Source organism: Drosophila willistoni, chromosome 3R, assembly GCF_018902025.1.
Source record: "Drosophila willistoni isolate 14030-0811.24 chromosome 3R, UCI_dwil_1.1, whole genome shotgun sequence".
Taxonomy (NCBI): domain Eukaryota; kingdom Metazoa; phylum Arthropoda; class Insecta; order Diptera; family Drosophilidae; genus Drosophila; species Drosophila willistoni.
In genome coordinates this window covers 5,562,854-5,587,674 of record NC_061086.1, presented here as the reverse complement: position 1 = coordinate 5,587,674, position 24,821 = coordinate 5,562,854, and the positions used below count along the sequence as shown (strand labels likewise).

Below are 24,821 nucleotides of genomic sequence, written 5' to 3'. Positions count from 1 at the left end.
ATGTGAATAATGTGAGCTCATAATTCTCGACACCAGCCGGACACCTCTGTGTGCGGTGTAACCCGCATTTCACTTGGGCCAAACTCAAATTCCAACTTCAGGCGACCTTTTCATGGCTAATTAACTGAGCCAAGTGGTTGCGGCCTTAACTTCAGGGAGTCGACTCAACTGACATGTCCTGCCGTAATTTAGACTCAAATTGTCTGCATAGTTAGCAGCTGCTCGCTCTTGACAAAACTTTGACAGCAAGGTTAATTGCAATCCCAGTCAGCCCCCGCTGAGGCATTTTTTGAATTTAGATAAGGCGTCATAACTTGTGTAATTGTTGTGGCTGCCATACGCACACACGCAACGTCCCCAAATCGCCCACAATCCGCAAAGCTAGCCCCAATCCACACAATTCGTCGCTCTAAAGCCAAACTTTTAGCTTCAATTCTCAACTTGTTGTCAGCCCCACTAAATGGAGTGTTGTTTGACCTACGGAACAGACTGCGTATAAAGTTGTGGGCCCTGGTGGCCCTGGTGGAGATGGAGATGGAGATGGAGACGGAGATGGAGGAATTCTGCGGCCAAATATAAAATTATGGCAATTTTTACCCCACACAAAAACATACCCATACCAAAACCGCCATTCCCAGATGACCTCAGGCAATGGACGCACCCCAGACAGTGAACATTCTTCGTGTTGCAAAATAATTTCGATAATATTTTTGGTCAGTTACCCAGCCACTGACTCTGACCACCATTATTTAAGGTCCTGCTGTTTCTGACCATCATCATCGTCGGCCGTCGTCTGACATATGCGGCACCTCGCCTGGCCAAACACTTATAAAGCAATTCTCGGTATTTTTTTATTCTTACATACCCTCACAGACACACAAGAACAATGAGGTTACTCAAAGCGTTGTGTTGTTTAATGAATTGAATCCATAAATTAATTACATGCTTACTAGACTTACTACTAGACATGCTTTCTCTTTTAATAAATGCTGAGGCAAACCAGATCGAGGTGAAATATTTATAATATTTATTAGAAAGACTAAAGTAAGAATATGTTAAAAACAAGAACTTAATATTAATTTAAATATACAATTTCAAAATTTTTTGATAGAGCATTGTTCAGTCGATGTTACAGAATTTAAATTCTTGATTACATTTTCCTTTTCACACGTTCTCTTGTGGGCGAAAAGTTTTTTTTTGTTTTCCCCTTAATGTTTTGTTTTGTTTTGGGTTTTTATTTGGGTTCTTATTTTTGTGTTTTTGTTGTTACGGTTTTTGTGTGATTCATTTGTATTTAACGCTACGTGCTTTAACACTCTCACCTCTCCCTTGTTCCAGAATACTAGGATTTCGTCGAGCCATGCCTGTGGCGGGTCGCACACTGAACATTACGACAGAAATTTATCAACTGGCCGAAGAGAATTTATTGAAAACCTTCTTTGTTTCGCCATCGTTGAATTTATGCTTCCATGGCAAGTGCTCGTACTACTGTGACACCTCGCATGCCATTTGTGGCAATCCGGACATGCTGGAGGGTTCCTTTGCTGCTTTTCTCCCCAACTTTGAGTCCAGCAATCGCAAGGTAAGTGAAGAACAAAAGGTGCACCAAGTCCATCCAATTCATTCATACTGCTGGCCTACACATATTCATGTCCATAATTCGCAACCGGGGCAAGAAGCTTCCTATCTGGCCTGTCCCACACTGTCTGTCTGGATTTTCTGGCTAGGCAGTTGGACAGTTGGATGGCTGGACAGCTAAGTGGTTTTTGATTAATGCACGACCAACAACCTCTCAACACGGGGCAGATTACAATTTATGTTCTTTTGGTCATTTCCCGCAGTCGTTGCTTTCATTATAGTGGCTACTGAAATTCATACGCTTGGTCAGACTAAATAACAAATCACTTTATTTACTTAGTATGTAAGTGTATGGCTGGGTGGCACTACCAGGGGTAGGCTAAGACTCAACAGGTAAACTCCTAGAACTTCCAGGCGCTTTGTCCGTAGGGTAGACCATTTTAGGGCAACTCTAAGCATAAAACAACTTACTTAAATGAGTGAATTTTTTATAAACCAACCAAATATGTGACACCAACGAAACATTTGTACACTACATAGCAAATAATATAATCAGAAAAGTATTCTCTAACTAAAAATAAAACTACTTTTCAACTAAAAAGTTTAGAAGTTGGATAGGAATTGATTCAATGTTCCTGTCTATTTTTTCGGAAGGAAAATTGGCAAAGACCAAACAGTCTACTATATAATTCGAGAGACTCTTCTTTATGTTAATTGATCCCAAGAGACACTTAGACATATAAATTTAAACGATGAGGATACAAAATAAATTTATTAACTGGAGATGAAAAAGGGACGCCACTGTCCTTAAGTCAACTAAGTATACTCTTCTAACAGGGTAAAAATAACATAGAAAACGGTAAAAAATAAGACTTGAAATTCGCTTTTAATTTGCATAATTTTTTATTTTTGCTGTTGTTATTTTACTGTGTGTTTGTATTTGTTGTTTTTTATTTTTCGTATGCTTTGTTTGTTTGTTCCGCCTTGTTGCCACTCGGCAATTCCATTCATTCATTCATTCATTTTGCTTGTTGAATTAAAAGGAAAAATATTGTATCAGTTCTTCAGTTCGTGGACTGGTAAAGCGTAAAATGAGAAATATAAAATTGCAGAGACAAGGACCTCGGAGCTTTAAGCTGGCAGCTATGAGCTCGGATCGCGGGACTGGGACTGGGACTGGGACTTGGGGAGTGACTTGTGGCGTTAATAAATTCCAGAGTCCACTTCATCATCCGAAAAAGAAGCAGCCAGACACGGGCAAAGGCAACAGCTTTTAAATGCAAATTACTGAAAAATTAAAGTCCCTTCCCTGGCCAAAAGGATCTCCAGCAATTTTGACGTTTAGAAACGGGCTGGCCTAGTGAAAAAGGGTTCATCGTTTCGGCTGTTTTCTGGACTCTGGGCACAATCATTTTTCTCACAGATTTGCCACAGCAAAAGCATTTTATTTTCGTGCCACCTTTTTTTCGTGTTTTTCCCAGTTTTTTTCTGTTTTTTCCTACGGTCAGTGAGGCCTCAAAGGAATAATTCTCTTTATACTATATATATATTTTTTTTTTTGGTAGGTTGATATTCTTTTTTTCTATTCGTTTTACTGTGCGGCTTTTTACTCTCCAAACAGTTTTACAAGTAGAAAATGGTTAAGTGTATACTTGAGATTTGGCGTAAGGCGAAACTGTAAATTATGCACAAGAGATCATTTTTCTTTTACCACTTTTCCAGCAGTGCCCAAGTTTTTTTTTCCCCTGGCTTGGGGCTGCCAACCTAGATGGGTGTATAGCAGCTAAACAACAAGCAACAATTTTTCTTTTCTTTTTCGTCCGTTTTACGTTCGTTTTTTCTTGCTGTGTTTTCTTTTCTAACCGTGCAGAATTTTAATTAAGTTGCAAATTTGATTTGTACGCTTGTTAAACGCTTGGAGAATGAAACTAAATTGGTAGTAAAGAGTGAACGAAAACAAAACAATACTAAATCGGAATTGAGACAAAATAAGCGAAGAACAAGGGGAAGAATGTAAGGAAAGAATGCAAAATATAAAGTGAAGTACACTTGCATATATACTTCTTTCGATACTCTTTCAATAACTTTTTAGATGAAATGTAAATAAAATGTATTATTTTTCTTATGGCAATGTTGCTTGTCAGATAATTTTGCAATAACTATAGTTATTTCACTCCTCCACAATGACACTTGTCAGCTTGGAAATATGCCTCACTTACCGTACATAGAGTTTCCAAAACAAAATTGTCACAAATGAGCTAAATTGTTTGTCCAAATGGGTATTTTAAGCCTTGAGTCTGGCGATTATATTGCTTAATAATTAAGTACCTATTTATCGCCATATTAAATATACGTTATGATTAAATTACTCTTTAGAATTCGCATATTACTTTTAATTGGGCAAGAGCTAAAAATCAAGTTGTTTGCCATTTTGAAGCAAACTTTATCAATTTTAAAGACTTTCGTTTGCGTTTCCAATCACCCTCATGCTTTACCTCATACATCAAACCCATTAACTAACAAATTTAAAAATTGCGTACATTCCCCTGCCCACCTTCCCACTCATTCACTATTTTCGGCCACACCTCTCATACTTGTACCACATTCTAACTAGTTCCCCTTGCTCATCTTGGGTTTCCTCAATTTTTTTTTTCAAGAATTTAATTTTGCTTGATTTATGCATATTTTTGCCAGCTTTCATGGGGGGATTGGTCAGGGACCATGAGGGAGAACTCTCTAACTTTGCATTTTTTGCACAAAAATTGCTTTCCCAACTAACACCCTCCTGCTCCTCCTCCTTCGCCACCTCTAACCATCCATTCCCCGCTGTCAGCATGTTGCCTTTAGCTCACCTTTTTAGTTTGGTTTGCTGCGTTTTGCTTTTATATTTGCTTTTTATTTTCATTTCATTTAATTTTTCTGTACTTTTTTCCTTCGTTGTGTGTTGTTGTTTTTTGCATTTTGCAGTTCGCTGCAGTTTTATTTATTTATTTTTTTAATTTTGTTGCTTTCCGCCGCATCCGGTCATTACACACTCCAAACGCCATCCGCCACGAACAACTTTCAACGCTTAGACGCCTAGTTTTTGTATTATTATTATAATTGTTGTTGGTTTGGTTTAAATATTTGAAATTTCTTTAATATATACAAATACCAACCTCCATATATATTTCATTTCTGTTGTTGCTGGTCCTGATCCTGTACCCGCTCCCGTTACCGTTACCTGTACCGTTACCATTGTCGTTGTCCCACAATAACCAAAAAAACCAAACCGCTTGCGTTTCCCTCTTAGGGACGGAAGGTAAGTTGCCGTTGCTGCCGTTGCCGTTGTTGTTGTTGTTATTGTTATTGTTGCCGTAACCATGACCAGAGTTCACCTAGCTCCGTTCATAAGTCAAGCCAAGGGGTCAAGATAAAGTTTTATTGCTTTTTCTTTTTTAAGTTTCCTTTTTTTGTTTTTCTTTCTGATTTGGTTTGGTTTGCTCTTGGCTGCATTGCGCAAATATTTAATTTCATTTAAGCCGGCAAAATTAATTTCCCTTGCAAAATGATAAAATTTTGATATTCAAAATCAAGCTGGCAAGGATGATAAATACAACTATATATCTATTTATATGTGTATACCTACATTTTACCTGATTTCAAGCTAGATATTAATATTTCAATTGGTTATAGTTATATCTTTCATTTCTTTTCATTTTTGGCAGCTTTGGCGGCATCCTTGGCGACGCTCCTATCACAAACGCAAGAAGGCTCTTTGGGAGACAGATGCCAATTATTGTGCCTTGGTATGTACATACATATTCTAGTGGTCTATATATATATGTATATGTGTAGGATAAGGGGAAGAATTGTGGCTCCTCCATTTCCTTCCACAGTTATCCTTGCTTGGTCTGAAGCTTTTGCGGCGTTGCGGCTACTTTTATTTAATTTGCATTTAAACTCGAATGAAATGCAAATGTTTTTATTGTTGCTTGTGGAACGCTACTAAAGCTTTACTTGGAGCTGACTTAATTAAGACATTTGCCGACCAACAGGGTTTCCTTTTTGCCACTTTTCCATTTACCATTTTCTTGACTCTGCTCTTCAACAATTTTTTTTTGTTTTCCTCTCTTTTTTTTGCATTCATTTTCCTCGGCTGCAATTTAATTTTGCATTTGATTTCCACCCAGGTCCGTGATACACCACCCTATGATGAGGGAAGGCGACTGTTGGACCTAATGGATATGGCAGTCTTCGATTTTCTAACTGGCAACATGGATCGTCATCATTACGAGACTTTCAAGTGAGTATTATGACCAAGGAGAGGGGCTTATATACATGCATATGTACATACATATATACATATGAATGAATGAATGCATAAATGAGTAGATGGGCCACACTCACACCACTACAAGTGGTGTGTCCTTGGCAGGCGCAACTAATGCGATCGGTTTATTTCCGCACAAATGGCTTTGTTGGCTTCATGCCTGCAAGCTTTAGCATGTTACTTACACAACCCGTCCCCAACGCGTTCTAACTCGTCCCATATGCAGCATGCATTTGGCAGGGATATGCGGCAGGAACAGCAGGAGCCTTAGCCACAGCCACTGCCATAGCATAAGCATCAGGAGCAGGCAATGCCTTGGAAAGATATTTCCATGCTCAATGCTCTGACTGCAAAATGCTACAATAGCGCATGCATAGATGATGGGAGAAGGAGGTGGTGGTGGGTGGCAGCGTGTCCTCTTGCCAGGTTGGCTGCTTCTAAATTGTTTGTTATGCAAAAGCGTTTTGTCGGGCTTATGGCGATGTCACCCTGTTCATACATGACTGAGCCAATCTCAAAATTTTGCTGCTGCTCCAACCACACCTGCTCTATATCTATCCGCCCCTTCCCCCGTTTGCCGTACACATTTGGCAGCCAATTATAATGCAAACTTATCACCTTATTACCTTTGCACAGGGTCTATGGCAATGAGACCTTTCCCCTGCACTTGGACCACGGTCGGGGCTTTGGTCGTCCTTTTCACGATGAACTATCGATTTTGGCACCGGTGCTGCAATGCTGCCTGCTGCGCAAATCAACACTGATGAAGCTGCTCGAGTAAGTGAAACCCATAAGGAATAATCCAGAAAATCGACCCAGTACATAACCTTGAATGCATCATTTTTGTTGAAATAGGTTTCACAATGGACCGCAGCCTTTGTCGCAATTGATGCAGGAGTCACTGAGTAATGATCCAGTGAGTCCTGTGCTCTGGCAGCCGCATCTGGAGGCTCTCGATAGACGTACTGGCATTATTTTACAGAGCATACGTGACTGCATCAAACGAAATCCACCTGGCGAGATGGACAACTCAGAGACGGATTTGTCGTCATAGCGCTAAATCAATTCGCAAAATCATCCTAGAGCGTAAGCTTAAACCTTAGCTATTAGTCCTGCGTGTCCTGTGTATTGTTAGCTCTATTGTTAAATCCTGTGTCGGCGATCTTTGAAAAAGATCAAGATCCTAAGTGAATTATCCTCTGTAGCTCGGACTGCACATACCAAAAAACAAACAAAAACTTAAAGCAGCAACAATAAGGCAAGCATCAAATCAAATTTAATAATTTGATAGTTTTGTTTGGTTTCTTTATATACTTTACGAATAAATTTGTATGTATATGAGTAGTTACTTAGGAAGTTAGCTCATAAGAACCATTTGGATTGTTTCTGAAATGATTGGCAATGGAATTTGAGTACCTTTCCAGATAAACACTCACTCACTCACTCACTCACTCACTCACTCATTCACTCAAACACCCATTCATTTAACTAAACATTCATGTTGCTGCTTATCACAGTGGGTGCCAAAAGTAAACCAACCTGAACAAAACAAAACAAAAGAAAGAAAAAAAACAAATTTAACAAATGTTTTGTTCAATGTTTTTAAGTAAAAAAAACATCTTTAAAAGACTAAAAAAAAGAATATTTAAATACAACAATCTAAAACAATTTTAAATAGGAGAAATCGAAACTGCTAAATATTTATTTAGAATTTTTTGTTGAAAAAAAGGCAAACAAATTCAATGAAACAATTGTTGCAAAGTTTAGTTAATAGGTTTTACAGTTTATATAAATATATATATATTTATGTATCTACTATATGTAACTACTATATAATACGATCGATATCAGGCGTAGCTTTATCCGAATTCAAACCGAAATTCGTTTTTATTAGTTAGTCCAATTTATGTACTTCAAGAAATGAACATTTGAACATTTGAAACCATGAACTACAACTACTACTATGTACAACAAACTAATTGTTAACTAATCGTCATTATTGAGTGTGTATAAAATAAGTTAATTGGTTTTTATTATCGCATCATCATTTTCAACCTTATTATATTATATATTATGTATGTACCTTGTCCTAGATCAAGAGTTTGTTTGTTGGCCACAATGTAAAATTAAAATGAAATAATGAAAAGAACCGATAACAGAAAATATAACTAAGAAAATCTAGAATTAGAACAAATTTTAGTAAAAATTTCAGTAATAAAAAATATATAAAAAACAAAAAATAAATACCAAAGAAAATAATAACCGTTCTTTTTTTTTATAATGATTTATGGTAAGTTAAATAAAAACAATATCTTACATAATCTATTTTAAAATTTATTAATTGGTTTTTTTTATTGACATAAATTTTCCCGATTAATCGAAAATAACTAGTCAACTTAACTTTTGCATTAAATAAGATAATGGTTTTCTAACTAATTTCACATAAATTTATCTTTTTTTGGACATTTTAGTTTCCAACTAGTCTTAGCTTGGGAGAATTGGCAAGGCCACAAAGCTCCCGTACACTTGCACGGTCGGCCAATAGTTTAGTTTAGTTTATTAATAATTAATTAATTTTTTTGTAATATTGAAAGAATATTTGAATTTTAAAGCAATCAGCTTTTGTAGAGGTACAAGGTTTTATTATAATAATTATGTCTTATGGATTCATTTTGTATTGATATATGTAGTTATACTAACAATTAGATCAAATTCAATTCCAAGTCTCCCTACACCTTCACAAATTATTTTAGGAGCGGTCAAATTTTTATCTATTTATCGCTGGGTATTTATCTTTTCGGCGGATAGTGTGGGGCTCTCGGTAAGAAGAGAATGAGAGAACGTGGTGTTCTCTTGTTCACTCTCACTTTCATAGTGAGAACAAAGTACAGTGGTCTCTCGGTTAACGAACAGTTTTCTTTGGGGAAAAAAGTTAACGCACAAAGGTAGAAACCTTAATTGCACGTAAAATTGTTCGTTTTAGTCAACGAAAACGGGGGAAATCCCTAATATACCTTCGCTTAACGGATAAGATGCTTGTTACCCGAGGGTCCACTGTATTGGATTTGCTCGTGCTCTGCGCTTTGCTGGAGGTCGTTTCATTAGTTACTTGATCGCTTTGGGGCAGAGCACATGGTGCTTATTTCTGATTATTTTATCAATTAAATTATTGTTTGTGTGAGTTTTTCGCTCTTACTGGGGCACCCAAGCAATTGTGTGTCATAGTTTTCTTTAATGGACAAAGTCAAATTTATGGTTTTCTTGATAAGTTGATTGAACTGATTGTGTTTAAGTGGCCGAGCAAATCTTTCGTTTTCCCCGAAGTGTCATTAAGATTATATAAAAAAGCGTGGAAAATATTTGAAGTGGAACTCATCCTATTGGAACAAGCCACATCAGTATTTGGCTAACTAATCAATTTCATAATTATTTGTGTATGCCGGTAGTAATGCCTTTCAAACTGTCAGTGTAGCTTGATACGCGGACAGTGTATAAATAAGGCAAGTCCACATATGACAAACTAAAGCTAATCGAGTTCCGCCCTTATACAGTAGGTAGACCAGACTAAACAAGAATGTCTAGCCATGTTGTTGATTTACGTTCGGACACTGTCAGCCAACCGACTCCCGAAATGCGAGCTCGCATGGCCTCGGCTGTGATTGGTGATGATGTTTATGGGGAGGATCCGACAGTGAATGAGCTGGAGTCCAGGACAGCGGCCATTTTTGGCAAGGAAGCTGGCCTATTTGTGGCCAGTGGCACCATGGGAAATCTGCTGGCAAGTGAGTAATAAATAACACACCTTGAACTTGAGAGACTTCTGCTCAGTCAGTCAGCGAGACACACAGTGCCTTATATTTATGGCTTTAAACAGATGATGGGAAAGAGGGGGGATTGAGTGTAGCTTCAGTTTACAAAAGACCGAAACAGAGAAATCAAGAAAACGGAAAAGAAAATACAGAAAAGAGCTTCTCATATCATGCATCACAAGCATTATCGTAAAGGTAAAGGGCGGCCATGAGCATAACATTAATTTTTATGGACTTTAATATCAGTCCTGGGGGCCGGGAGATGGGTGAGTAGATGTAAAACAGCTTTGGGCAATTGCTTTAGAATTTATACTCTGTCTCAAATTAATATTTGTAATGGAATTTGAAATTTGCATTTCATTGAAAGCAAATGCACTGATATATATGTCGAAATGTTTCACCACAAAGTTGTTAGTTAAGTGAAAACTTTTTCAACGATGTCCTATTTATTTTCGCAGTTATGGTTCATTGCCAGCAACGCGGCACGGAGGCTATAGTGGGCGATTTATCGCACATCTTTCTGTATGAGCAAGGTAAGAGTAGTTGTACCTTTATATTGGAGTTCCCCTCTGTTTATTATGGACTATCTACGTTTATGCGTTTAGGCGGTGCCGCTCAGTTGGCTGGTGTGCAATTAGCCGCGATTAAGAACGAGCGAGATGGCACCTTTAGTCTCTCGGAATTGCGCCGCAAGATACGACACAATGATATCCATGAGCCAATCACCTCTATGGTTGTGGTTGAGAACACCCACAATATTTGCGGTGGCAAGGTAATTCCACTGGCCTATCTGGATGAACTTGCCTCGATAGTGCGACAGCCGGGCTTGGGATGTCCCCGGGTGCGCATAGCTCTGCATATGGATGGTGCCAGAGTGTTTAATGCAGCCGCCGCCTTGGGCGTGAGTGTGGAGCGCATTTGTCGGGATTTCGATTCGGTGTCTATTTGCCTGAGCAAGAGCTTATCGGCGCCAGTAGGCTCCGTGCTGGTAGGCTCAGCGGCCTTCATTTCAGAGTGAGTGGTAAATAGTTTTGTGCCGATTAAGTCTCTCTGAATTTCATTCTCCACAATCACAATCTCTCCCTCAGAGCTCGACGTCTGCGTAAAGCTGTGGGCGGAGGCATGCGTCAAGTGGGCATTTTAGCTGCTGCTGGATTAGTAGCTTTAGAACAAGTAGTTCCACTACTTGGCAAAGATCATGAGCGCACCAAGCGCATTGCTGAGGGTAAGAGTTAACCAAGAGAGAGAGAGATAATGTAATACAGTTTTGTAATTGTGAAATTATTTCTCAGCCATTGATAGTTTAAACAGTCCCAATATCGGTGTAACTCTTCCAAGTGTTCAAAGTAATATACTTTTGGTAGAAATCAAACAGCCAAAGATTTTACCTACTGCATTGGCCGAACGTTTGGCTACCGTTGAGCCTGAAGAGCTGACAGCTGGAGTCACCGACAAAGATGGCTTGGGCATTGTTGTTAAAGCCTGTGCCCGTGATTGGCCCTTTGCCAGATTGGTGCTCTATCATCAGGTGAACGACGAACAGGTGGAACTGGTCATCAAGAAACTGACATACATTATCAAGCAATATGATGCCCGTTTTTGTTAAATGGCAAAAGATATTGCTTTGATTCTTTCAATAAATAAAAACAAAATAAAGAGAAACAAACAAGAAGAGAAAAAATAAGCGGAAACGCAAACATAATTAGATTTTGCCTTTTGTCATTTAATTAACGAACAAATATATGTACATACGTATAAAAAAATGAATTGAAAGAAGAAATCTGGCCAAATTTGTATTATTGCTCCTTCAGTGGACTCGAGAAGCATTTACATTCACGCATGACTGCCTACCCATGATGGACTGGCCCTGCTCCTGGTCGTCTTTGCACTATTCGGTGCCCCCATGCTACCGCTTGCCTTGGCTTGGCGGGGGAATCGAATAATAAAATTATTTTTAAAATATTATTGTCAATCTGGGATGCTCATCGATTTAAAAGCTTGGCATCCTTGTGCAGGAGCCTGGGCAGCTAGCTTCCTCTTGCCGAAGGACGTTTTGTGATTTATAAGCAAAACTTAATGCTGCGAATGCGCTCAAAATGATTACGTTATGGCCGACAACGGACGGCAGACAACACCCCTACCGTCTTAGGCCATCCACGTTCATCTTGGTCATTGAAACTTACAATAGATTAGAGAGTGAATGGGCATCAATATGGGAGTTTGAATCTTTTTGTGCAAAATTCTCTTTGTCCAGAGCAATGGAAATGTAATATTTTGTAAATTATATTCTGCCAAAGCGGAATAAAATTCAATTAGAGAAATTGCTGAAGCATTTGTTAAATTGAAATTGAATTTAGCGCAGCATTTTTGTGTAAGGAGGAGAAGGTTTGACGGATTTGTCTTTGTAAAGCGTTAACAATTACCAGTCTTGTATTTATTAGAGCAACTAATTTAATGAAATCAAATTTCCAATAGTCTTCAGATTGATTATTTCAAGCGTTAAATTGTACACCCCGAAAGTATGCATACAAAACAGTTTAAGTTTAAAGCCTAAAAGTATGCACTTGCAGTAATTAAAGTTTGAGTTTTCGAAGCCCTCAAACCCGCAAGCTTTCGAACGCAGGCAGAAAGAAAATAAGAGTCAAGAGAGCGAGAGAACCACATGTTCTCATCTATAAATAACCTCCAGACATGCCACACCGCTCTGGTGCGAAAACCTGTGTTGTTGTATTTAGCTCTTCCATATCAGCCGTCGAACTCACCCCCACAAAATAAAAATATATAGGTACATACATAGATAAAATAGCTTTCAGTGTGAGCATTGTGTAATGTATACGAGCTTTGGCCTAACCATCGCAACATGTCAGGATGGCCGAGCGGTCTAAGGCGCCAGACTCAAGATGATAAGTCTTGCCTTTCATAGAAAGGTGGTATGAGCGTTCTGGTCCTCTCTGAGGGCGTGGGTTCGAATCCCACTTCTGACAAAATTTTTTTTTTCTATTTTTTTTTTTTTAAATGTAGCAAAATTTTATTTTTTTATACGGTCTTTTTTTTTATCAACCGTTAAAATACAGAGTATTTCTGTATATTGAACAATTACTATTGACAATAGGCACACACATTTTTTAATGGAAATCAAAATACCATTTTTGACTAATGAATAATACAATATACAATAATACCTATATAAATGATGTACATGAATATAAATAAAATATATAGTTTATAAAGACATTAGTAAAATAGGTCATAAAAAGGTTAAAGGTCTAAAAACAATTTTTATTCACATCTAACATTTATTCAGAATTTTTATTCAGTACATCAAAATGTGTACTAAAGAATAAGTTTTAAGGGTTTCGTTTATATTTTATCGTTTTTTGATATTCTTATTTAATCAGTCTTATAAAAATGGTTCTTTTTTCTTTTATTTTAAGTACATATAATAAATATCTAGGCAAAATATTATTGTTTTCTTTTTTATTATTATTTTTAATTATTCTGTAAATAATATCTCAATTAGATTATTTGAACAACATTTCTCACTATTATTATTATTGATATAGGGAATCATCGGTGCGACTCCAGAGCGATTGCTTACGAAACCTACAGTAAGGTATATTCATAATCGATTTACATTCAGGTATGATTTTAGGAATTTGGCCATTATGTTTTCAAAAAGGGTATGGAAACAATGTTATTCATTTAAGCTGGATGTTTTCTATTTATATAAAACTTTTTTTTTTTATTTTGGTTACAATTTGTTGTTGCTTGTTGGACTTGGGACATAATTGCGTGTCCTTTGTATGTTTTATAAACATTAAATGACATTTGAAGCTAATTACAGCAATTATACAGACAGATAGAGTGCATTTAATTATGCTACCGCACTTTTCGACGCCGTTTAACTAAATGAATTTATTATATGTAGTAATTAGTTTTGTGCGGTGTTTTTACCAACTTACCTATGTATTTCTTTTTGCACGTTTAGTTTGGCAGATGATATAGCTCGACTTGAAGTATTCTGGCAAGTAATTTAATTATGCGTTTACACGGCCAACATGTTCAATTTAATTACAGTACTTTCTCGTTTTTAGTTTCAGGGATTTTGAATTCATTCAAATTCGCATTTTAATGGGCATTAGCATGTTTATTATCGTGCCAGGAGTTTATTGGAAACGCCGCGCCGTTTTATGGCACGTGCCATGAACACCCCCACGGTCCCTCAATCCATCATTGTAAATTCCAATATATACTACTATATATACTTATGTAGGTATGTGTATATGCAATACATGACGAATAGGCTTTGGGTCTATAAAATATGAAGAGAAAACGCCATTTCGTCATTATGGCCAGGGCAACCGATATTGGCGTGTTACACTTACCTCAACTCGTCGGCCACCCACAACTCGAAATGACAAACTGTCATGGAATAAAGTCGTAAACCCTGTAGCTAAGGAGCTGCCTCTATGTCAGCCTTCCTCTTCTGCTTCTCCTTGTTCTTTTTTAAAGGAGGTGGTCGAGATGTTTGGCGCTGCATAAATTGAAATTTACATAAACTTAATCGAGTGGGTGCGGTGAAGAACGTAGAGTGTCACGAAAATGATAATTCAATTTCAATAAGCCTATTGAAATCAGAGAAGCAAAAGTTTTTATGCGTGTTCCATTTGCTTTGTACACATTTTACGATTTTTATATTTAATGGGTTTCTGAGAGGAAGGGTATTATTTCTTCCTCTCCTTGAGGTAGGAGACGGGAGGCACTCGGATTTTATTAATTGCATGCGCCCAACTAAAGTCAAACAATTTCCGTATTTAATCAACGAGAAAGCAAACGAATGACTCACAATCAGACTTCAACAGCAAAAGGCAAAAGATACAAGGAGAACCAGTCATAAAGAAGCCACATTGGGAGTGGGGATTGACGCTAGATGATGACGGCGATGGTGATGTGAAGGGGGCAGGAACGGTGTGGATGTAAGTCATGCGAACTCATTTCGAAAATTAAGCAAATGTATCTATGTGAAATGATGAGTGGGTGGGTGGTTGTGCGCGTGTGTGTGTATATGTGTGTAACTAGGCTGCGGGGGCGTGCCTTAGCGTGAGCATAACGTGATTGCTGCCAATTTCATAAAGCAGCAAATTGATGATGAGCTAATGCTTTGAAAGTTATTGGCAAAAGTGCCCGGCAAAAATTCAACAAAAATTAATAGGTTTACAGTGCGTTCATTAAGTCGTCATTTCAAGCATTAAGTAAGACGAAGGAGTTCCAAATAAGCATACACAAAGGACTTTAGTCATTATTAGGTCACGAATAAAAAAAATTATAAATGAGCTATTATCTCTCAGTGGAGAGCAATAAGGTGAACTCAAAAAACTTTAAAAACTTTGTCAGTTTCCATAGAAAACATAGCAAATAAATTAAACTTTATTTAAGTTACAAAAATACTTGTGTTATGTTCAAAATAGCTAAACTAATTGTCCATTCAAGTAATTTTTTAAATGTAGTATACATAGATTAAGAGTAAGGAGTTAATAAGAATTAAGTCGAAAGAACAAATTAGATATTTTTTTATATCAAAGTATGGTAGAACGTCAGGTGGACATCATAATGGTGTTGCTAGATTTAAAAATACTCAGGGTTATATCTATTATATGAGTGTGTCTGACGAAAGGTAAGAGTTGATAAACTGTTCATACTTATGGCAACGTAAAGTCCTTGAACAAATATAAATAATGCTTAATGCTAATTAGTGGAGGTTTAAAGACATAAAGAGAACTAGAAGCTCTTTACTCTTAACTTTGGAACTTAAACCCGAGTATCACTTGTGGAAAATTAGTTATGCCTCTTGTTATGCCCTTTCATGATTATCTGACACTATATCCTTTTTCAAGAAATATACAAAGTTTTTTACGTGACGAGGCCATTTATTTTTCATTTATGCCTGTTACAGAAAAGCAAAGTCAAAGATAACGGTAAACTGCCGATTGTTGCTGATTTAAGTGCTCAGTTTCTGTTCACAGCACACTCAAATTTTTCTCGTTAGAAAACTAAACTATGATAAATAATTTAACGTGACTAAGGTCTTTTACATGCTATGTGTTTGTAATAATTTTGACGGCAACCTGAACCTGCAAAACCTTATATCGTAATAAGAAATTATGAGTTGCTTACCCTTATTGAATAATAATTAAAGGTCAATACTGCAAAGTATCCATCTTTCTTAAATTAGATCTGAAGGGTCCCCAGTGGAAGCATATTAGGCCATGCATACATAGCATAAAATGTTTGTAGTTCCTACCAGAATGTAGTTTTTGGTGCCAACGGGGTGGGTAGGGTTTTGCTTTTTTAAAAATTTTTTTCCCCTTTTTATACCATACACCCATAGGGTGAAATGGTATATTAAAGTCGCCAAAATGTATGTAACAGGCAGAAGGAAGCATCTCCGACCCCACAAAGTATATATATTCTTGATCAGGATCAACAACCGAGTCGATCTAGCCATGTCCGTCTGTCCGTCCGTCCGTCCGTCCGTCCGTATGAACACCTAGATCTCGGAGACTATAAGAGCTAGAGCCACCAAATTTGGTATGCAGTCTCGTGTAGTATGTACGCTTATCGAGTTTGTTTCAAAATTTTGCCACGCCCATTTCCGCCCCCGAAAATTAAACAAAACAGATTTTCTCGAAAACTAACAAAGCTAAAGTCACCAAATTTAGTATGTATATTGGCTTAGTATGCGCGCAGAATACATATATTTTAATATGTTGCCACGCCCACTTCCGCCTCCATAATTTAGAAAAAACCGATTGGCTCTTGCAATATTTTGACGATCGCGATCAAATTTGGCAGACTAATAAATCTTATCTATTTCTATCAAACTACCAAATTTGATTGAAATCGGACTAGAAACATACAAAATATAAATATGAACGTATTTTGCTACGCGATCCATAAGGGCAGAATTGGCCGTTGGCTAGTGGCGGCGCTAGAGTGCTCGTGTGTTTGTAGAGTGAGCGAGATAGCACATGGTATGAGCATAATAAAACAATTTAATAGACATACATTTGGTTTTTAAAATTTTACATATTTGTTTCACCTGGTGTATGGTATACCCAAGTCGGCGAGACGACTTACTTACTTCATTTTTTTAATTATGAGTGTTTTTTACTTTTAATATGGCGAAATTTTTCGCGAAAAATTGAAATTTATACTTTAGATGGCAATCGAAAATTTTTAAATGAAAATAAAAATTGTCAGAGTCTATCGGGGGGAGGATTTGATGATACTTTAACTAAATTTTGATGGTTTTTGAATTCAGATAATTTCAGACCGAGATACTGTGAACTCCGCATGTTTTTTGTTTTTTTTTAAGACGTTTTGGGAAAAGCTCCGTCACTGGCTGGTTTTTCAAAATTATAACCATGAAAAACTTCAAAAATATTGTTAAAAGTATACTAAATAATGTACAAAAGGTTGGAGTAAACAGCTTAACCCAGATTTAAAAACAAAATTCACAAAAAGGTGTTTTTTTACACAAAAAACCCACCCCTTAAAACAATGACCTTGGTCCAATTTAAGTAAATTTCGAGGTGTCAAATTGATGAAACAAAAAAATGCTGCAGACACTGCCCCTAATTAGAATTGTTAACTAGACTATTTATGGTATTTTAAAGAGAAAAGAACTAATCTAGCTGAGTTATATAGCAAAGTGTCAAATCTCGAATGCTTATTATTATGAAACACAATTTAATATCATTACAAGATAATCATTTATTTGAATAAGGATTATAGAAAATACCTCTGTATTCTAGTCTCTGTCCATTGCAAAAAAAAAGGACGCCTTATTAATTAAAGTCGTAAACTTAATTCCATACAAATTCCTGAGTTTAATTATTGCCCGAATTTCGCTTTTGTGATTTTGGGCAGCTGATAAGGCATACATTCGTAAGGATATTGTTTTAGGAAATGCCAGTAGAATACTTTTTTTCTTTAGTAGATATCTAGCTAAGGTATTTGTATAACTATTTAAGTGTATGGAAAAGTTCTTGATTCGGGTTGCAGGAACTATGTATGTGCTTAGGAGCAAGTAAAATTTATACGGCTGCTCGAGCGAGCAGTGGCCACTGAAGTAAGACATTAATCTATGTGGTGTGCATTTCCGGCTGCTGCTGCTCCACCCACTAGCTCATTGGTCGTAGGGAAGGAGAGAGCAACCACCTTACCGTCATTGCTTGCATGTTTTGTGTAAATTTAAGCCGCAAAACAAATGAAAAACTTCTCGACTCAAGTCGACTTCTCCGGCCAATGCCAATAAAATACGCGCCACACCAACTGCAACGACTGAAATGGCAACGGCAACGGCAACAACAACAGCAACAGCAACGGCGGCAATGGCAACATCTGTGTTACGGTTGAGGCCAACCCGATCCGGATGCGGATCCAAGTTCGAATACCCACTGCGCTTACATATTTTATGGCAGTTACGCGGCTCGAGCCAACTTAATTAGGGTCTGCCTGCCAGTTGGCAGAACTGCTTCGATTTCAGCCTGCCACAGAAATTGCCAACTGCATTGCACCTGACATTTAATATTATTACGCGGCGTCTGGAAGTAAATACCAAATGCTTTGCTTCTGCACCCATTACAGTCAGCACTTTAAAAACTTAAGGTTGCATTCGCATCGAAATGGCGTTAACCGTTCAATGTGTAGCACATTGACGCCATTTGCCATTTCCTTTGCCGGGGTCTCTCTACTTAAATGGTCCCTCCATGTGCCACGTGGTAGATGAGTGAGGCAAATAACGTGGGGGCATGCCTTGGAAGGTTCATAAAATTAAAAGCACCTTTTTTGCTAGGGGCAAACAGGAAAGCTGCCATAGGTATAGGTATAGGAATCCTAGTAGCACTAGCCAAGGACATAACGTATACGCCCGATGTGCCAGCTAAAGTCATAACGTTTACGATGCATTTGAGTGAAGAAGGTTGTAAACCTATATATTTTGAATCGGCAAATGGTTAAAAACACAGAAAGATAAAAAATATATTTTTTTATAACTATAGCCGCACGCTTGCTTTGCTCACAGGCTCCTTTCTCCTCTTACATATATCGCTACGGAAATCGGTTCAAGTAAATTTAGTTCTTACAGATATATATGTTATGATATGTTGGAAATATTGTACCATTAAAAGTCTCTAGGAACTCAAATGATCATGAACTGTAAGCATTCGCTCAAGTTGATCGCAGATACGGTTAACCAGGACGCGGGTTCTCATGCTTCGGCCGCTGAAAATTCCTTAAAAAAGCGTCCCATCTGTAATAACGTCAAGTCTTGGGATGAAGCAAAGTTCGTTCAAACAATTCGTTTTGGCGAATCGCAAAGAAAATGGTCGACACCTTGAACAACATTCGAAACCGTAAAGCATGCCTAACAGTATGATTCCATTTATTAACGAGAAATGCAATAAGTATACGCAAACTACATTGCCGTTCAAGTAATGACGTACACCGATGCCAAAAATTGACAAATCTGACAAATGTCAATATTGATTTGTTAAAATTATATATAGGATATTCTTAAATTAAAAATGTTGATGTTTCATCTTGATGCTTAAATGATAAAACAATCAATAAAATTTAAAATTTGTTTACTCCTTAAAAGTAGAACCACAGACGTAACGCTCTAAGTTTTCTTTAGTTATAAGATATCGAGAAACAATAGTTCTAACTGGCAAGTAATAGTTAAACTGTATAAAATGAAGTAAGTAAGTCGTTACATGTACTTGGGTAAACCAAGCAGCAATATATATCCATTTACTAACTCCTTTAAATTCCGGCTTATGTCTGATTTTTAAATACTCATGATTCAATGATTGAAATGTGTACAAAGATTTCTTCTTCAACATGTGTGTGTGTGTGTGTCTGTGTGTGTGTTTATTTGTCTACAGAGGACTATGAGTTTGATATTATCCTAGTTTTGATTTACAAACCGTTGACATCCCATTGCTTTATGCCAATTAACAGTGAATATTCAACATTTATTTCGAAATGCATATTTGTAAGTTCAACATGGTTTTTATGTATTCTTTCTCCCTTTGACAGAGTAACCAAAAACTCTGAATATTTCTGTTTATTATTGTCTGAATCAAAAGATAAAGTTGCACATATACACAAAGTTATTTCCACTTTACTATATTCTCTTGCACTCCTTTCACGTCTCGTCTGGATGGAACTATATTGGGCTGGTATGGCTTGGCTTCTGTCTGTGAGTGTGTGTGTGTGTGTTCTTTGCATGTAAGGACGCAGTACGTAAACTAAACGAATGCATACAAAGTCACATTGCATGTTTGTGGCATTATAAAATATATCTGGCTAACAAAAGCAACAACAACAACAAGCCACAGACCAGACCAATGAGTCTTGGGCAAAAGGCAGTGGCAATAATATCGCAGCTCAGTGCAAAAGTTTTCCCTTTTTTTTTCCCAATTTAAAACTTCAAAGTTGGCATATATAACTACAAATTTGTATACTATATAGTGAGGCTAAAATGCTAAATTCGATCTTGTGTGTGTGTTCAGTTGCTCTTGTTGTTGTTGCTGCTGTTGCATTTAAATGCCAAACTTCACCGGACATGCTTCATAGCTCTAATTATACATGCGCCTTCCTAGAAACGCCTTCCGCCGCTTTTGTTGGCGCTAACGTTTGGAGCCTCGTGCAAGAACAACAAGAACTATGGAAATGAAAACACAAAAGCAAAAATTTTACTTGCCATTGTTGTTGTTGTTGTTGTTGTTGTTATTCTAGATCCTTACACTGACCCTCTAGCAGAACAGAAGGTTCAGAGGCGTAACTGACAATAGAAGCCACAATAACAAAATCATTATTTTCTTAGAAATTTTATTTCAAAAGAATGTCATATACATTAAGTAATTGGTGAAGAATGGTGAAAGTAAAACTGCTTTCATATTAGCAATTGAATAACGTTAATTAAAATTCAGTATGATCGATGCTCTACTTATTAGGAATATTAAAAGTAAGGGTAGGAAGTATTCACTTGGACCCTTCTTTTAACAATATATTTCACTTACGTCCATGGCAATGTTGTTATTGTTTTCGCTTTTCTCTCTTTTTTTTTTAGTTTTTGTTGTTCTATGCTTTTGGCCCTTTGCCAGAATACGTCGCTTCGTATTTTTTTTTCTATTTTTTCTAACCACATAAACACTCACATACATGAACGATTGCCAAAACTCTATGGGAGCGGGACTTTTGTTTAGTTTCTACTCTAGAGAGACTTGGTTTAACTTTGCATGTATACGGAGTGTGTGTGTGGGGGGTTTGTGTGTATGTGCGGGGGCCGTCAGTCTTTTGATTTGATTAGCCCACACACACATACAGACCGACCACTCGGCCAGCAAATAAATTTATGTAAATTCAGCCTGCATAAAATATGGCATTAAAATTTAATGTGCAACTCTAAGCACGCAAAAAAGAAAAGCTACCACAATCCGTGGTGGGGTGGGAAAAAAAAACTGGGAAATAAAGACATTATGTTTGATAAAAATGAAAAAAGGAATTCGTTGGGCATTGGCTAAGCCCAAATAACAGGCTAGCGGCTAGCCTAATAAGCTATGGAGAACCGCAAAGTCCAGCCTCTGATTAACCGAGGCACATTAGCATATTTCTTTTCTTCAAGTTTCATGTTTCCCTGCCTATATATGTGTGTGTGTGTGTGTGAGTGTGGGTGTATGTGTATGTGTTTGCTATTTTATTTTATAAATCACTTCATTGACATTTTTTATGAGGCGTCGAATTGGTGGCGCAAAAACTTTTGCCTTCAAAACCAAAAGGAAAAGAAAAATTTTGAAGAAAACCATGTCTCTGGACTAGAAAAATGCCATTTTTTCTTGAGCTGGAGGACCCTTTCCGAGCACTGGCAAGATTGACGCGCCGCTTACGTGCCAGAAAACCATTTGTCTTGCCGCCGCACTTTGCGTGTCTTAATTAGCGCCCCCGCACTTCGAATGCCAACCGCAAAAACAAAAAAAAACTTTGCCGACGCAAGTCGGGCCAAGAATTTATGTATCCCAGATAAGAGCTGCGTGATAAGACGATGCCGCGGAGCCTTTGGCCAACAAAAGGAACGGGGGAACGGGTCTTGTCTATGCCTCGAAGTATTCGAGTATACGATGTGGCATGCTAATGAACTCGAACAAAAATATATAGTCTTTGTCTAAAAGTTTTCGTAAATAAATATGGTTTTTAGTATGTGATAGGGAAAGATACAGACTGAGTCTGTGAGCAAAGCTTTAATTATCTCCATACAATTTGCCATTTAAATGTTTTGTTGCAAGGGTCAAAAAATCGATTTCAATTGAATGGTTGACGGTGTTTACCGCGTTTAATGTATATATCTTATGTAATTAATACATTGATGAGATAATTTTTGTATCCATTTCTAATTATGGCTATCAATTAAATAATGAAAAGGCCAGGCCACAGTTGGCTGGATGGTTAATTACATCCCAATGATACGGGTAACAGCGTACAGTTTTAACCTGGCTAATTAAAACCCTGCACGATTACCAGATCCATCCCCACCCCCCCACACACACACACACCTTCACACGCATTTTGGCTTACCATATATGCAAATTGAGTAAATCAGAGCGTTTAGTGGCCCAGTTCGAGTTCGTGTCTCGCCATAAGCTGCCATATTTAGTTAAGTAATCAGGCTTTAACTGTTGTCCCAGAAATAACAACAGCAACAAAAATTAGAAACCAAACAAAAAAAAGGAACTGAGGCGAACAGTCTCTGGTGGATTAGGGGCGTGGACGGACGCAACGAACTTGGCTTGGTTGAGAGGCACAAAATGTTCATTTTCAAATTGTTGGCTAGGATAACAAAAGAGTTTCCTGGCATGGTCAGGGCCGCCATTGCTCAGGGTTGTATTTTGTCGATGACATTGTTCCGGCTTCAGTTTGTGTGTGTGTGTGTGCTCTGGGAGGTGGAGCAGGCTAACATATTTGTAGTTCTATGTATATTATTATGTCGACAGGACACTTTCAGGAGCCAACAGTCGGAGTTGAAGCAGCAGGCTGGGTAGATGCTTCCTTTGTCCCCTCTTTTTTGAGCCTTGTCGTGCCATTGTGGTTGTCGGCATGTGGCGCTCGTTAAATGCTAATTGCCGCATACTTGTAACAATTTTATATGCATGGCTTTCGTTGAGGGCTAACAACAAGGCACCTGCAACGTCCCAGCGTGCTCGACAGTCAATTGGTTGGGAGCCATGGCAACCGAAAAATACCATCGTTTTAAGATCTCCCACTGGGTCTGTATCAATTTAAGAATTTTCTTTGAGAATGGTGGAACTATTACCACATGGAACGGTCATCAATCATTGTGGCAGTGTAGTGCAGTTCGGTTCAGTTGGCCACTTAATTTCCGCGATGCGTGATGCGCAGAACAAATCAACATGTCAGTCTGATGACTGACATGCCCAAATGTGCAACATTTGGCCGCTAATTTGGGGCGTAAATATGCCAGGATCAGGCTACAACTCTGATTCCTACTCCACAGACCACTGACTACTTTATTCATAACGCGACGAGTAACGAGAGAGTTGTAGATGCAAATGTCGTACGGCCATGGAACAACAATATCGTCATGACCATTGATAGGCACACATATGTCGAGGCAAGGCACGCCACTAAATGGTTGGATGGAACGATGGATGGGGAGATGCATAAAACTCAATTGCAAACAATTTTGAGGCATTGCAGCTGCAGCAGCAGTCAGCTGACAACAGAAGCACAGAGGTATTCAGGCGGCATCTAGGCATCCTGACAGTGGCATCAGGAACCGAGTGAAACATCATTACGTTGCTAAGGGAGCTAGCTTGCCCAGTTCTCTGTAATCCCATTGCGGGAATGGAAACGATTCGTATGAGTTTTCATTGAACTCGCAGTAGACATTTTTCAATTTTGCATTTAGGAGATGCTTCTTAATTGTTCAACTTTGGCTAAATGCGTTTTTCTAATGGTGTCTCCTAACTGCTTTTCATCTGACCAAGTTCATCCTGGCCGACGTTTCGGCCTCTGCACTATGTTCATTTCCATAATTTGGCTTCAAACTACCATGTCCTCCAATCTCAGCCCTCTCTCCTCCTTCTCAGTTTTCGTCTCGCCTCCTATTTCACTCAGTTTAAGTGCTGCAAAGGGTTTGAGGAGCTGATGACTTTCATATGTTTATGTTTCAGTGATTTCCATTTACTCAATTCATTCGGTTACAGTGGACTGCAAAATTTATTTGTAAAAAGACCACGTCATGGCCAGACCAGGCCAGAGCAATGAATGGACATTATGTTACGTTATGCCATGACTTCATGTTCCATTGAACTGGACCAACCAAAAGCAGAAGCATTGCAGCAAATGGAATGAATGTTATGCAAATAGGCCCACAATTTCATACCCACAGAGCCAATCTCCCTCTCAATACCAATACCAATACCAATGCCAAACACGACTGTCTGGCTCATTGAAGATTTTCCATCATTATATATTTTTGTTGCATTTTCTTTTCGTTGTAGCCGTAAAAATGCATTCTGCGCTTGCCTTTAATGGCCAGAAGGAAAATCGATCACGGACAGGCAAAGAAACGGCAAAAATTTTAAATAATACATGGGTATGAATTCATACATATATTATGTATTTGTGTGTGTCTGAGCGTGTGTGCTTTTAAAAGCAAATTTATGTTCGTTATTTAATTTTGCACTGAAATTCCGAAAAACAAGTGAAAATGTCTTTTCTGTCTTAAATACAAATTAGAAAACGTTCGATTGCCCATACTCGTATGCTATTTTAAATGTTTACTTGCAGCCGACAACGATATTCTCCACTTGCTATTCATGCACTTTTCGCTTTCGAAGTCAAGGAAGGAAGAAAAAGAAAGAAGGAATGGAAAACTAATTTGATGCAACTTAAATCAACAGCGATTGTTGTTGTTGTTTCTTGTGCGCTGCAATTTAGTCAGCCACTTCCGTAGTACACGCACCTTCAATCCTTCGTGGGCTTTCTAGTTTCTCGATTGGCGTCATAATTGCCTCCTTAGCCAGCCAAGTCGAGTG

The 24,821-nt window shown here is 37.9% G+C and overlaps 2 protein-coding genes and 1 non-coding gene across 3 annotated transcripts in view; all 3 read left to right on the top strand.

Annotated features, from left to right (window-relative positions):
- LOC6651576 (extracellular serine/threonine protein CG31145) overlaps positions 1-8,134 on the top strand; it is a 30,412-nt gene extending 22,278 nt beyond the window's left edge. Inside the window, exons 9-13 of the mRNA XM_023180639.2 lie at positions 1,339-1,582; positions 5,286-5,366; positions 5,751-5,863; positions 6,527-6,667; positions 6,746-8,134. Coding sequence (XP_023036407.1) covers positions 1,339-1,582; positions 5,286-5,366; positions 5,751-5,863; positions 6,527-6,667; positions 6,746-6,944 — 778 coding nt within the window. The 3' untranslated portion in view covers positions 6,945-8,134. The remainder of the gene's footprint in view (positions 1-1,338; positions 1,583-5,285; positions 5,367-5,750; positions 5,864-6,526; positions 6,668-6,745) is intronic.
- An 866-nt stretch (positions 8,135-9,000) lies between these two features.
- On the top strand, positions 9,001-11,368 carry LOC6651575 (probable low-specificity L-threonine aldolase 2). The gene is made up of 6 exons (XM_002072918.4): positions 9,001-9,067; positions 9,442-9,672; positions 10,158-10,232; positions 10,305-10,713; positions 10,788-10,924; positions 10,992-11,368. Exons 2-6 carry the CDS (start codon positions 9,465-9,467, stop codon positions 11,303-11,305), a joined length of 1,143 nt encoding a protein of 380 aa, XP_002072954.1. The 5' UTR covers positions 9,001-9,067; positions 9,442-9,464; the 3' UTR covers positions 11,306-11,368.
- A 1,193-nt stretch (positions 11,369-12,561) lies between these two features.
- Trnal-caa lies at positions 12,562-12,683 on the top strand. Its single transcript has 2 exons — positions 12,562-12,599; positions 12,639-12,683. It is a non-coding gene; the product is annotated as a tRNA-Leu (tRNA).
- Positions 12,684-24,821: the final 12,138 nt, after the last annotated feature.

Bases quoted from the DNA above. Each gene is read 5' to 3' on its own strand.
- LOC6651575 (XM_002072918.4), top strand. From the start codon at position 9,465: ATGTCTAGCCATGTTGTTGATTTACGTTCGGACACTGTCAGCCAACCG. The intron at 10,233-10,304 runs GTAAGAGTAGTT...TTATGCGTTTAG, and splicing joins CATCTTTCTGTATGAGCAAG to GCGGTGCCGCTCAGTTGGCT. The intron at 10,714-10,787 runs GTGAGTGGTAAA...TCTCTCCCTCAG, and splicing joins TCAGCGGCCTTCATTTCAGA to AGCTCGACGTCTGCGTAAAG.